The sequence below is a fragment of the Cottoperca gobio genome, chromosome 6, assembly GCF_900634415.1.
Source record: "Cottoperca gobio chromosome 6, fCotGob3.1, whole genome shotgun sequence".
Lineage (NCBI taxonomy): Eukaryota > Metazoa > Chordata > Actinopteri > Perciformes > Bovichtidae > Cottoperca > Cottoperca gobio.
In genome coordinates, this window is record NC_041360.1 from 6,667,676 (window position 1) to 6,682,678 (window position 15,003).

The following is a 15,003-nucleotide window of genomic DNA, read 5'->3' on the forward strand; positions in this document are numbered from 1 at the left end:
GTTCAAAGGGACGTTTAAGTTAAGATTGGCCTCTTACATAGGAACATAGGAATCTGCTTCGTTGGGGAGCCAGTAGCATGGTGCCAAACTCAAGGCAGTTTCTTATTGGATTGGTTATCATATTTGCCAAATTAGCATTTTCTGAATGGTTCATTCCAAGCTTTGGAGAAAAGTGATGCGGTGAAATATAATTGAAGGTTTTGGGAAAGGACTGAGAATACAGCACACGTAGTTTTGTATTATTAATCAGAATTAATTGCAATTAACTTAGACGAAACATCAAATGTTTTATGACTTCACAATGAACACTGCTAGTACTAGACCATCTACTACATACTGTACCAGCAGAGAATGAACCAAATGACAACCGAGTTCAGTACAAATCACCACACAGACACAGCAAATAAAGGGCTGACTGGAAAAGACATAGGCACGAGAAAGAAGGAGAGAAAACAGGAAGAGCTATCCTCAGCAGACCTTGAGATATTTATCAATAAATTATCTCTTCTTTTTTTAACTTCCGCTCCAGTGTTGTCTCATACACTTCTCTTTCTCTTTCTTTCTCTCCCCTTTGTTTCAGTAAACTTTTGGTTTTCACTGTGTGTGTGTATGTGTTGAATTATTAAGCCCCCCCATAGGAGTGGTGCCCATCTTACTAATTCATAAGCCACTAAGGAATAGAGTTAAAGTTTAAAGTGTTACTGTGTACCTGGGGGGTGGAGGGGGGGAGGCACACAACATAAGACAAACTCAACAACTGAGGGAGGGGGAGAGAGAAGTGAAGTGACGGGAGGAGAGAGAGAGAGCGAGGGAGAGAGAGGGAGAGAGAGAGAGAAAGAGTATGGGGATGGAGAGTCAAGAGATGGGTGGGAGGGAGAGAGTGAAGGTGCAGATTTAGTTTCTGGTAAAATACACCGAACTGTGAACACCACAGCTCTGATTTGGTCATCCAGCATTTAGTTTGGGTCCTTCAGTGGATTTCAGAGACACAAAGTATTTCATACTTGGCATGTTTGGTGGTAATATTTCATGAACCTTTGCACACGCAAAGCAGTAGTACCACTTTAGCAGCAGCACCCCGCTGGAATATTACCTCCATATTACCAAATGTTAATGTTACGTATCATGATGCAGGTAACCCAGAAAGAGCCGTTCACTGAGCTGGTTCCAGGGGAGACTTAAGAACAAGCCTTTACTTCCAGTTGCAATATTAACCTCATCTGTCATTTTTACCAAAATAAGTGACGAGACATGACCACCAGGTTGGTGGTCAGAGGATGAGAAGTGGTGGTGAAAGTCTGGCACGGTAAGAAACACGTCTTAGAACACATAACATACCACATGGCAGTTAAAACACTAAGCAAAACAGTGATACATTATTGATTTAGTATTAAGACTATAGCAGTCTATATTTCATTGGAGATATACAGTGCTGAAAAATGGATAAGCTGAATGACATGTATCGCTTATGTTTGTCTGTCAGCAAGATGCAACACATGCTTTTCACGACAATTGAAGGGTGAAATTTTGACTGGGAACATTCACGCGGACGCCCCCTTCAAAGTGGAACAACAACTCAGAAACAGCTCAACGTGTTTTTTAAACACTCTGAGCAACAAACTCCAACACATGAATGAGCACGTGAATGCACCATTGGATTTGGCGGAGGTCTCCGTGAGCCATTCCCATTTCCTTATTGTTAATGGTGTCTTCTGGTATACTAGAATGTGTGAGTGTGAGATTATTACGGCCAATTTTGTGTCACTGCTGTGTAGTTTGTGCATGTATACCTACATTATGTTGTTCTGACAGTAGCACGTTTTCAGTGCTACTGTCCTTGAAGGTGAAAGTGGGTGTGTGTGTGTGTGTGTGTGTGTGTATGTCTGTCTCTCACCTGTGAAGCAGACGGGACACTTGAAGGTACCTCCCATGCCTTCAAAGCTGTGCTCTATCAGGTGGCAAAGCAGCTTGGCAGGTGAATCAAACATCTGGTTACACAGCTTGCATTCGTGATTGATGCCCTCCTCTGCAAATAGAAGACAGACACGCATGTGTAGGCTGGGTTTAGCAACATGAATACAGGAAAATATGACATCATTTTATAATATTAATACAACACTCACGACAGATGTCTGCACATACAGAAACTGTCGGGCGCAGTCAAACTGTGGCGTATAAAATACTGACATGTGAATAAAATGATAGATAAAACAGAACACCGGTAGACAGATCAGAAGAAATCCACTCGTAAACGATAGAAATATCAAGAAGCGATATGTATATATGTATTCTAGTTTTCACACCATCACTAAAATAATATTAAGGATGGCTCTGTTGCAGCAACTACTGCAGTGCAACGCAGTGTTGTTATTAGTTATGTGCTTGGCAAGTCCAAATGTCTGCTGTGAAAAAAGTCTATTTAACTTTAGCTTCCACATTCCCCCCCCCAGGTCATATTGAATTACAACATTAAATACATAGAATTTTAAAATACATAATGTAAATAATGCCACTTGTTACAGACATTAAATGACAATTATATGTGAAATCATTTCATTCTATTGGGAAACATTTTCATTTAGTTTAAAACAAACTATGAGTTTAAGGTTCAGCTCCAGATCAGTTAAGTTGTCAAGTCAAACACTCCCCCCTCACCCCTGCTGCATGCTCTCCTTTCATTTCTTCCTCTCCCTTGTACACTCCCCCAACACTCACACCAGTCCCAGTGCCATATCTGCCCCAGCTGGTAATTGCCAGTGCTCCCGACCGGAGCTGTGGATGATCTACCCTTCCTATAGCCATCCTGCCTTCCCTCCCTCTGTCCTCGTTATCTGCTTCCCCCCACTGCAGTCACTCATCCATCCCTCACTTTGCCCATTCCTCCCTCCATGTCCCCTCATCGCCCCTCTTGGTCCATCATAATTTTGTCTGGGCTCGAATTCAAACCCCTTCTTACCTCTCTTCAAATATAGTGCTTACTTCCTCCTATTTATAGTCACTCAATGTGTCTTTACTACGATGTCTGTCTGTGCATACCTTTAACACTTTATCATACCGTTTTGGAAAAAACACTTTCTATGAACATATTATGTTGACACAACTCCCACAATCAATTTCTCTTCTTATATTATTATATATTATATATATAATATATATTATATTATATAACATTATATCTCTTGTGTTTGTGGTTACTTATTTGTTTTATACATTTGTTAACATGGGTCTTACTTTTCAGCTACCTCGTCCATTGATGTAACACATTCATGTGCCATTGTAATACTGTATTCATCCATAACATGCAATAACATTATGTGTGTGACATCACAGCACCCATGGTGACAGGCCAGATGAAAGGTGGGCGTCATAAACACACACATACAAAACACACACACGCACCCCTCGACGATCAGGTCTCCTGCCCGCTGTCCTTATCACCGTTGTACCATACAGGACCAATGCCCCAGTCGCCCACACACACACACACACACACACACCACAGGACTGCAGATCCCGGAGACATCAGATGGTGTCTTCTGAAGGCCAATCTGTGACCCCTTGCGGAGTTGCACACACACAAACATGCATACACACTCTGACTCAGAGGGACACACATAATTCATGGAGAAAACAGTCAGTGTCTTTTTCTCACTTATCTCATGTCCTGTAAGTGTGTGCGTACTAACACTCTCTCACACACACAGAACTTCAGCTGCAGAGCTGCAGGGGATCGCGGGGTTAATAATGTCTTCAATCATACATCCATGACACCCATACTGACTAATACACACACACACACACAAAGATTCCTATCTCTCTTTGCCTCAAAGGCTGACACAAGGGTGCCCTAATCCCGTCTCAATAGCTGTGTGTGTTGGGTGCCACATGGGCTTATATGGATGAGATGGTATGCTCTCACACACACACACACACACACACGCGCACACGCACACACACACGCACACACACACACAAACCTCAAAGGCTGCTAGGTTGTGTGGGGCGCCAGTGTGTCCGAGACATACTGAGACAGATAGAGGTTCATTATCATTTACTAGGAGATTGAAACAGCAGGAGAGAGTCACATGGAGTGAGACACACAGAGAGAACGAGGGAGAGAGAGAGAGAGAGAGAGAGAGAGCGAGAGAGAGAGAGGGGGAGGAGTGTACAGCACTACCAGTTTAATCAATCGTTTCATATTTTAATTATCATGCAAGTATTCCATGTCTTAGTGAAAGTGTACTTTTATTTCACAATGGATTTGTTCAAAAGAGAAAAAGATTGTTTCAACTGCACAGAGGCAAAAGCCAGAACTGTGAGACAGAAATACAAAGGGCACAGATAGAGACAGAGGGAGAATAAGTAAGTAATGCCTACGCTTCGGTGATCCCAGTGTGTGTATGTTTGTGTATGTGTTGGGGGTCTCTGTAGAAGGCACCTTTAAAGCTCTCCCCTCAGTAGGGGTAGCGCTCTCTTCAGAAGTTGTCTCTCGCACTCTCCCACGCCACCAGGATCAGAGAAAGTGGTCAAACATCAGCTTCCTCTACATGTACACAGTGATGTGTCCATTACAGGGACATCCTCACTGGTCTGATACATATTGTATGTGACCAAGTTCCTGCAGGTAATTACTTAAATCACCAATTGCACAAATAGTGTTTTCATTGAAGAACTAGTCATTATATTGTATATATTGTATTATGTATTATAATGGATACTTTCATTATCCATTGTTATGTATTTATTATTATTTGACAAATCATTGAGGATTTAACATGGAAAAAATAGTCAAAGATGCCCATCACAGTTTTCTAAAGCCCAATGTGACATTTTTAGATTCTTATTGTCCAGCAAATGTTTCCCTCAAAATGATCATTTAATGTTGACATTTCATCAGCAAAACCAAAACAATGCTTCTGTTGTGTATTGTTCCATATCGTTTTACTCCCCAGATGACCTCACGAAAGAGACTTCAGAAGCTAATTAACAGTCAATCAATTATTGGGTGTAAAACAAAGTGGCTGCAGATGAAAAAAGACAAAACTACAGTGAGAGAGGGAACGAGAAAGACAGAGAGAGAATTGAAGGGAAAACGGTGAGGTGCAGAGAGATAATTGGGCTGTCCAGAACAAGGGCATGGGGAGAGGCCTCCAATGCCTCTGTGTGTGTGTGTGTGTGTGTGTCATGAAAGAGTTCTCTTTTCTGACAAATACACTGTTTTGATCAGTGTGTGTGGGGACCGGAGTCTCTGTATGCTGTCCCCCTCTGAGACCCAGGCCGTGTGTGAGGCTGTGTGTGTGACCCATAGTGAGATGACAGAGTCGTAGAGCATCCTGCCGTTATGCTTTGTCTCACAGAGTGCATTTGATCCACCAGCACACGCACACAACCCTGGGAGGCCAATGCTGGGACAGAGAGAGAGAGAGAGAGAGAGAGAGAGAGAGAGAGAGAGAGAGAGAGAGCGAGAGCGAGAGAGAGAGAGAGAGAGAGAGAGAGAGAGAGAGAGAGAGAGAGAGAGAGAGAGACAGAGACAGAGAGAGAGAGAGAGAGAGGGAGGGAGGGAGAGAGAGAGGTTAGGACTTTGTGTTTTTGTGTTGTGTTGTGTTTGTGTTTTTCTAATGCACACCAAGTGGGGACTGTTTTATGCTTTTATGGAGGATTGCTTTAAATTGTAAACCTGGTTTATCATGGGCACTAACTTGGATAAGGAGAATGCAAAGGCCTTCTTTGCAAAAACTTTGCATCAAGTTGTGCTCTCACTCTCTTTATACACTGGTAATTGTTTAAAAAATGGTTTAAAAGCTAATACAAACCTTTCCTTATGATTATACAGGCACTACACAATAGGCATATTAAGCGTACCAGTCTGATTTGTTAAAGCCATGTTCCAGCTGTGCTCACAATTCCCATAATGCACAGCTGGCTGTTCTTGATTGGTTGCTATGCCAACTCTTGTGGTAACCAGGGCACTAGTTAAGACATTATTCTTGATTGTTCCACTGGGAATACACCTGACCATGAAGAATAGCACTTAACTTCAAAGTGCTCAGCATTGTCAGGGTCCTGCCTGCATTTGCCCACGTGAACATTTCAAGTAGTGTTATCATGTTCACAGGGGGCAGGAAACTAAATAATAACACCATCAGGGGCAGCCTAGCTCACCTGAGCCAGTACCCATGTACTGAGGCATACTAAGAGTCTTTAGCGATCCATGTTTAAATCCAACCTGCGGTCCTTTGCTGCATGTTGTTCCCCCTCTCTGCCCATTTTCAGCCTATCATCTGTACTGTCAATAAAGCCCAAAAAATAATCTTTAAAAACCATTCAAACAACACATGCCCATAGAGGGAGGCAGACAGAGAGAGAAACAGCTTTTAAATATGACCCAGAGGGAGAGGAGAGCCTGGCCCGACTCCAAAGCTATGTTCCTTCTTAACTGAGAAACGGATGGAGCCCCCACACACACACACACACACACACACACACACACACACACACACACACACACACACACACACACACACACACACACACACACACACACACACACACACACACACACACACACACGTAATTGGTGGGTGGCTGCGGTGTATCTGTAGAATTACTGATGAGGTTTCACCTCAGAGAGAAAGAGAGAAACTATTGGAGGTAAAGACGAAATAGAAACAATGTGAGCATGTAATGTAATGTGTGTGGATGGACAGAATGAAGGAAGGAGGGGGGGCACACAGATAGAGAAAGGTCCATGCAGCAGTCAGACTCATCATTACAATTCCACTATCAATACTGTTACACATAGCTCATGTTCTCCCTCAGTCTCTCTCATTACCCTCCTCTCTCTCTCTGCTAATTGACCAGAGGAGAGGGACCAGGTGGCCTCATCCCCGTCACACACACACACACACCCCTGCAACATGCAGCAGAACATAAATGAGCTCCTTGGTTTATGTTGGGAGACGGATCCCTAAGGTGTTTGCGCACACACACACACACACACACACACACACACACACACACACACACACACACACACACCTCTCTCTTAACCCTTTCTTAGTGTTGGCTGGGATACTCCTTTGGGTGCCTGGCCCCCACAAGCCCCAACCTCTCACCCTCCCTTCCTCTCTCGGTGTCTGTATGGGCTGCTGGGGGTCCCTCGGGTGTCTACCCCCCATTACTGCCCTTCCCTGCTCCTGTCAACCCCCTCCATCCCCAAACTATGTGTGTGTGCACGTGAAAGAGCAGTAGAAAGTGTGTGTGTTTGGTCCCTTGCGACGTAGAGGCCGTAAACCAAGCAAGGCGATTGATGGCGAGGACGGACAAGGGAGAGGTAGCAGGAGAGAGAGGTTTGGAGAGAGAGAGAGAGAGAGAGAGAAAGGAGGACTGTGGAGAGAGGGATGCTGGGATGGACGGAGGGAGAGCATCAGAGGCGTTGGGAGAAAGAAAGAGTGCAGCAAAGAAGAGAGCAGTGGACGGAAGGAGGAGGAGTGTGCACCTCTCTGGGGGGCTCGCTCAAGGTGTGTTTCCATGGCAACCAGGGGCGGGGGGGCCGATGCGGGGGGAGCGAGCTTGACCCATTGGTAGTGTGGGGGCTGGAAAACACACACACACAACCTGCTGCAGTGCTGGAGGGGTCCCAAGAGTGCCCCCACCTTTACTCACCCTCTCCCTCACACACACACACACACACACACACACACACACACACACACACACACACACAGAAAGAATGCTGCAGTGCTGAGGTCCCGTGAGTACCCAACACCCACACACATTCTCCCTCCCTCCTCTCATCTTCCATTTTCCTTCTCTGTTTCCATCACTCTCTCTGTGAGGTAATTGTTAATATTTTCATTTGTTTACTCCGTATGTACTGCGTGGTTCTTACACTTAGTTAAATAAGGATGGGAGGTTGAGTTATACCCCTTTCATGCAGAGGAATCACATATGATGCACTCTACTGAAAATATGTTCATCAACTACTTTCTTTTCCCGGACTAAGACGAGACAATGAGGAGATGGCACCGACATCATTAAACACTATGACAATATCAACATGCAATATAGATATATAGATATAGAGAGAGAGACGACACCAAATTGAGTTTGTTTTTAAACTTAACAAATATCTATTTTTATTTGTCACCTTACACACACAGACACAGACACACAGACACAGACACAGACACACACACACTGCACCTGTCCTGACAATTTTGCTACTATAGCGCATACACTTTGCAGTGTTGGCTCAGGTGGCTGATTATTTGTTCCATGTTGGGCATTCTTAATAAATCAACCTGTGTTTTTCATCAGATAATAAAAAGATAAAATATTATGCGAAAATATTCTGACCAAGAATGACAAAAGTATTTTGGCTAGACTGGATTGATGTCTGATGACCAAAAACAACTGAAATGTCAACAGTTTTGATTGATAACAAACAACAACCGGATAAGGTTGACTTGATATGCTAAGAACCAACAAGGACATTTGAAACAGGACTAAGACGCACTTTAAATAGCTGACGTGAAACACAAACATAAAGTTCACACCCTGAAGCCAACAATGATTTGAAATACATGCCCTGGAAGGCAGCAGCAAAGCTGTGGCATGCTACTCATCACACAAGAGAAGAGCAGACTTTAGAGTTTAAAACAGCTTCTTTGTGAGCACAGCTACAGATTTGGTCTTCCCAGACGGAGCTGAAAGTCCGGTGGCTTAATAACTTTCATTAATTACCTCCACTCATCCTTTAAGCTTTTCAAGAGGGATGGTGATTGCAACATCCACCGTACGAAAGGAGGGGAGAGAAACAGGCCTTCCCTTGAAAAACCTACAGCATTAGCAGAATGAGGCGAACACGTTGACTTTTCACAGTAATTAATGAAAAAGGATGATATTGAAGCTCTGATCGTAGCTCCTCCCATCATCTACTCCTTCAATAACGGCTACATTCTTCGTTTGCACATCTGACATTATCCTCTAATAAATATTTCCAGTGGAAACTCTCTTTTACACACACACACACACACACACACACACACACACACACACACACACACACACACACACACACACACACACACACACACACACACACACACACACACACACACACACACTATTGGCACACTAAGGGCAGCATATGGTGATAACCAGTCCGGGTTTGTGTGTCTAATGAAATAAGGCAAACATTGAGCATTTTTGTGAAGTGCAAAAGTGCATGTGTGTCTTGGAAGGAGACTGTGTGTGTGTGTGTGTGTGAGTGTGTGTGTGTGTAGCAGCTTGGATTTTCCCTATCAGATTACATAACAGTAGGAAGCTGGAGCGCTTCGTCCTGTAGAAGCCACACACACACACACACACACACACACACACACACACACACACACACACACATAGTCTCTCTCTCTTGCTCTGGTTATTGGTTATTTAAGAAATACAATTACACTGTAAATTTAATTACAAATTATTTTTTATCACAAACTCTTTAGACCTTGGGGGGAAGTGCTCATAGGTGTATAGCAATATACACACAACATAACTATTTGATCTTAGAGTTTGAATGGCTTCCTCTACAACATATGTACATGAATAGTTGGAAAGATTAATGAAAAAAGTATGATAAATACACAAGATATCAAAACAAATAAAAGAGGTGTATCGTCAGTAGAAAATTCTATATTTTTACATCCTGATTTGGTCAAAATTGATAACATTTCACCCACAAACTGCACAGCAGTTATACGTTTACCTTCTGTATCTACCGTAGCATGACAATTGCGGTACAATGAATCAATAATTTCAGGTATATTCAACTCTGGAAAACTCAGAACAAGCCTTGAACAGCAGGAAGCAGGTGGACACTCAAACATCGCATGCAAGTGCATCTCGATGCACATATTGTGTTGTTCATAAACATGAAAAAACACACTAACACAGGATGTTCAGTGTTATCTGGAGAGCACTTACCGTAAAAAACAGCAACTGACATGTACTGTAAGTCTTGTATTATAATACGTAATGAGACTATAATTAATATTCAAACAGGAGAGGTGCACACATCATCGCTCTGGCCTTGGAATCATCGCTCAGGACTTTCATAGGGACATGGGGAATTACCGTTTCCTCCAATAAGCACACGGAAAGCTAGTCACACACACACACACACACACACACACACACACACACACACACACACACACACACACACACACACACACACACACACACACACACACACACACACACACACACACACACACACACACACACACACACACCTCTTTTTAGCTCGTTAGCAGGGATGAGAGTAATAAATGCAGAGTATATTTGTGTTTAGAATCTTAATTGAAAGCTTGAAAGTGGCCAGGAGGGAATAAGCCTAATCACTGTGTGTGAATAAACCATCAACACAGACTCAGACACATGTAGAAGGACAGACAGACGGACACACAAAAAGAGTACCACTCCCTAACATTTTAAACTGACCTATCTATCTTTCTCTAGTCGTCCATTCCTTCCCCTCTCTCTCTCTTTTCCCTTTTACCTCCTCCTGCTTTTTTTCCACACTCACTCCATTCTCCCATCTGTTTACATATGTAAAACACAACTACAGCCCCCTGGGCGCACATCAACAGTATGTGTATGTGTGTCGATGCTGGTTAAAGCTATAGACATCCACAAGGAGTTGTAAAAAGTGTTTATGGTCAGGGCATGCTCTAATTCATTTTAGGGATTTAGTGCTGCAGGTGTCTTTCATTCAGTCCCTGGTATTGTTGTGAAATTATCTTATACATTTCACAGGCTACAACATATTCACAATATTATGCTTTCACAATATAATCTAAATGTTTAATTATCAGCCTGTAATTCCCAACCCATAGAGAGAAATCAATGGAGAAAGATAAAGACATTGTAAAATTATACTTGAATTACTAGTAAAATGTTTGTTTCTTGACTGAATATTCAAGTTGACTAGATAATCGAGACACACGCTAACACACACACACACACACACATTTAAAGGAGAAGGTGTAGGTATAAGGTGGAGCCCACCATGGTGCGATAGATTAGAGCGCACACACACACACACACACACAGGTTTGCAAGGATGTCTGTATCCAGGGCTAATCACCACGGCAACCACAATCAAGGCACTGATCTAGTTGTCAAGGTGATGGAGGGAGGGTCACCCCTGACTGGATCTTTCTCTGAATGGCTAAATCGCTAAGTTTTTTTGGAAACAATTGGTAGTTACATTGTCATTCTTTTCTAAAGAGACAGTTATTACATTTTATAATATGGTGTGTTAAAAGAGAATGTGTGTGACACATGTGGAGAGGGAGGGAAGACATAGAGAGAGAAAAGTAAGGAGGGTGAGAAGAGGTGTGTTGTGTTGATTAACGATCAAAAAATCGTTGCTTTTTTGGTGCTAAATCTAACAGATATGTGTGTATGTGTTTACCTACCTCTGTCTAATCCTATCCTGCTGTTTACTACTAGTGTGTGTGTGTGTGTGTGTGTGTGTGTGTGTGTGTGTGTGTGTGTGTGTGTGTGTGTGTGTTTCTTTAATCTGTGCTCCCATAGGGAGACTGTGGGAGCTAGCAGGCTTATCCCCGCTGCATCTCCCAAATACCACTAAAAAGCCTATCTCCATTCAACAACAACAACATTAACACACACTAAAACACACAAACACACACAAAAACTGGAGAGAAAGGCCTGAGAGACATGCTTAATTTTCTGTTCACCAAACTGTAAACTCTCCACCCCAAATCACATGTTGTCATATTCAATTACGTGTAATAAAGCAGCGTCTGCGTCTATACGCTCTAAGATCTTTAAGTATGTTACACATACCCATGTCTTTATTCACTATTTACATTTCATGCTTTACAATTTAAGATAAAATTGAAAGTATCTCCATTAAGAAAGTGTCACACACCACATACCATTTTCCAAAATGAAAATAAGTGAAATACATAATGAAATGTTAAATACCACACAATATTATTACAAACTACTAAACTGCAATAGAACATAAAATTGAAACGATAAAAAAAATTTAAATACTCTTACATGTACATAAATGTAGCCCTGTAATATAACAGTGTCCGTTCTGCATGCCAAACACAAGCTCTAAACCTGACAGGAAGAAGAGGGAAGAAGGGAGCAGGAAAGAGGAGAGGAGCAGAGCCAATAAGAGCTCACAGCAGGATGCTAATAATGCAGCTCCAGCTGTACCAGTTAACCTGCAAACTGCCCATCTGGACCCAGAGACGCATACCCACACACACACACACACACACCCACACAGAGAGAGAGAGAGAGAGAGAGAGAGAGAGAGAGAGAGAGAGAGAGGGACAAGGAGGTATATTGAATACATTTAAGCTTTGACAGATTTGAAAATACTAAAACAAAACTCATATCCCAGAACCCAATGTTGTTTTGTCTGACCAGCGTAAAAAAACAGAAATATTCAATTTAGAATAATATAATTTTTTCACAATCCCCTCATGTAGGAAGCTGGAAACAGCAAATGATGACTTTCCTGTCAAACATTAAATAGTTCTCAGCACTAATACAGAAGTGATATAAAGTGTCAGTCTTCACCCGTGTGTCTCTTTAGTTGTCTGTCACAAATCACAACACAACCTTTGGTCCTCATGTTAGACACACAAAATATTCAAGTACTACTACAAAAAAATAAGTTAAACAGAAAGAGAGGTAAGAGATAGAGAGAGAAAGCTGGACGCATCCTCAGCTGTAATGGGATGGACAAGTGGACATGCATATAGACACACACGAGCAAACACACGCACACACACAGTAGGAGTGACCTTGGTCCAGCCTGTCTGTCCTCGCCCCCTGCGCAGGCCAGCTACATTCCCCACCGAGCCACCCTGCCTGCCTGTCTCTCTCTCTCTCTGACACACACACACACACACACGCACACACCTGTGTCATACCAGGCCGTGCCAAACTGAACCACGCTGTGGTCATAGAAACAATACAACAAATTGACTAGAAGAGACCAGAATAGTCGGGTATAGAGTAGAAAAGAATGGAAAAGTGAGGGGAGGCTGAAACCAGATTTGTTTTTTATTGATTCCAAAACCTCACACACTTCCAAAACACATTCAACTCCAACACAAAAGACACACAGCTAGCCAACTCTAACCCTCCCTAAAGCACAAATGTATTCCACACACACACACACACACACACACACACACACACACACACAGAGCAGTAGCATGCTAATGAAGATAGTAAATCACTACTAGGTCATGTGTGGAAAAGCCTGCCAGATACCTGCAACCATGGCTAGAGACCTCCCTCAGCCACACACTGTGTGTGTGAGTGTGTGTGTGTGTGTGTGTGTGTGTGTGTGTGTGTGTGTGTGTGTGTGTGTGTGTGTGTGTGCGTGTGGGTGGGTGGATGGGTGAGCCAGAGAGATGGAGGATGCCTGTTGGCTGTAAACATGACTGCTTTGAGAAAAGCAAGCACCAAAGAGACACAAAATGGCAAAAGCTTACAGTATCTATCAATAGTGAAAGATTGTCCATATTTCACAGTGAAATGTCTGTCTTCATTTTACAAAACACAAGGTGCGGACGGACCCAGAAGACCAACTGTAGGCAGTGGCGGGCCGTGCATTTCACACCTAGGCCTTCAGTGATGTCCTACACAGTCCTACCTGAATTATTCTACCTCTTAATACCATCATTATGACGTCATGGCTCTAGAAACTATATATTTAGACAGAAACGCAGTACAACCGGGCGTTGCATCACCCTAACAACAGAGTTATATTAATATTTACGAAACATTTAGTAATAGCAGGCATTCCCAGCAGTACAATGTGCAGTGCCTCTCGGAGGCTGTGAGCCGGGGGTACCGCTCGTAGTTAGTGATTTGAAAGTGGCGGACAAACCCTTTTCCCAGCTGTGATAGGCTCGCTAGCGTCGGGGTTGGCCGTTCTCTTCTCACGATGTCTATCTTTTCTTGAAAAGTTTGTCTTGAAAATGGCGTTGTAATTATATCTGCGACCAAATCGATCTCTTCTCCTCCTTCAGCCATTGTAGGTTGAAAAAAACCAGCTTGTAGAAATCTACACAAATTAGCTCGTTCAAAGTTTGCTAGCTCTGCATAGCTCTGCCCCTCAATAGTGCGTATCCAATCAAAAGACGTGGACGTGCTGACGTTATCGTACGCCTGCTAGCTGGCCCCGATGTCCCCAACTCGAAATCTGATTGGTTAACGCCACAGTTTTGTCTCCGTTCACTTTAAGCGACAGGCGCCCGCACTGTTGATTCTGAAGGCCTAAGGGCAGATTTCTTGGACCCTGGCAACACATCATGGCTGAAATATAATTGGATAAAAGCTCTAACATAAAGGCCAGATCTCCAAATCTCGATCTGAGGCTGGAAGCAGCGCAACAAAGAGGAAAGCTATGAAATGAAGAGAATAGACTATGGGGAATAATTTAATACATATTTGTGGAAAAATATATAAAACTTAAATGTATATTCTGATGATGTTTAGGCCAGCAGAGAAGGCCTTGCTGGCCCTGACGGCCCACCACTGACTGTAGGTATACATGAAGTCAACAAAGTCAACAGGAAGGAGTAAAGAAATCAACCTTTTTTACAAAAAATGTAAAGAAAGAGGAAATATGCTGAATCTCCTACATGTTCCTCTTTTCCTCTCAACATTTATCTTTCTTTGTGACAAAAGCACCGGTAGTTAGCACTTAGTAGGTTCATTGTATGTTAGTAATTCACAAAACCTTTCATCATAAATGTCACAAAGATCAAACACTTAGACTATACAAGCACTTAGCTGAAGCTTTTATCCATCACAATTTACATTCAGGCGTTATATTACTGCCAATGTTGATACATGTGTGTGTGTGAAGAAACCGCTAATCACAGTAACATTTAAGTAAAAAGACATCTCCTGTTGAGTAGAGCAGGTAATGCTCAAGCTTAC

At 42.7% G+C, this 15,003-nt stretch overlaps 1 protein-coding gene across 8 annotated transcripts in view; it reads right to left on the bottom strand.

The window, feature by feature from the left end:
- The window catches only part of znf423 (zinc finger protein 423), a 141,243-nt gene that overhangs the window by 13,635 nt on the left and 112,605 nt on the right, over positions 1–15,003 (bottom strand). For all 8 annotated transcript variants that reach the window (XM_029433708.1, XM_029433710.1, XM_029433706.1 and 5 more), the window contains one exon: positions 1,895–2,026. In XM_029433708.1, the coding sequence (XP_029289568.1) occupies positions 1,895–2,026 (132 nt within the window). The remainder of the gene's footprint in view (positions 1–1,894; positions 2,027–15,003) is intronic.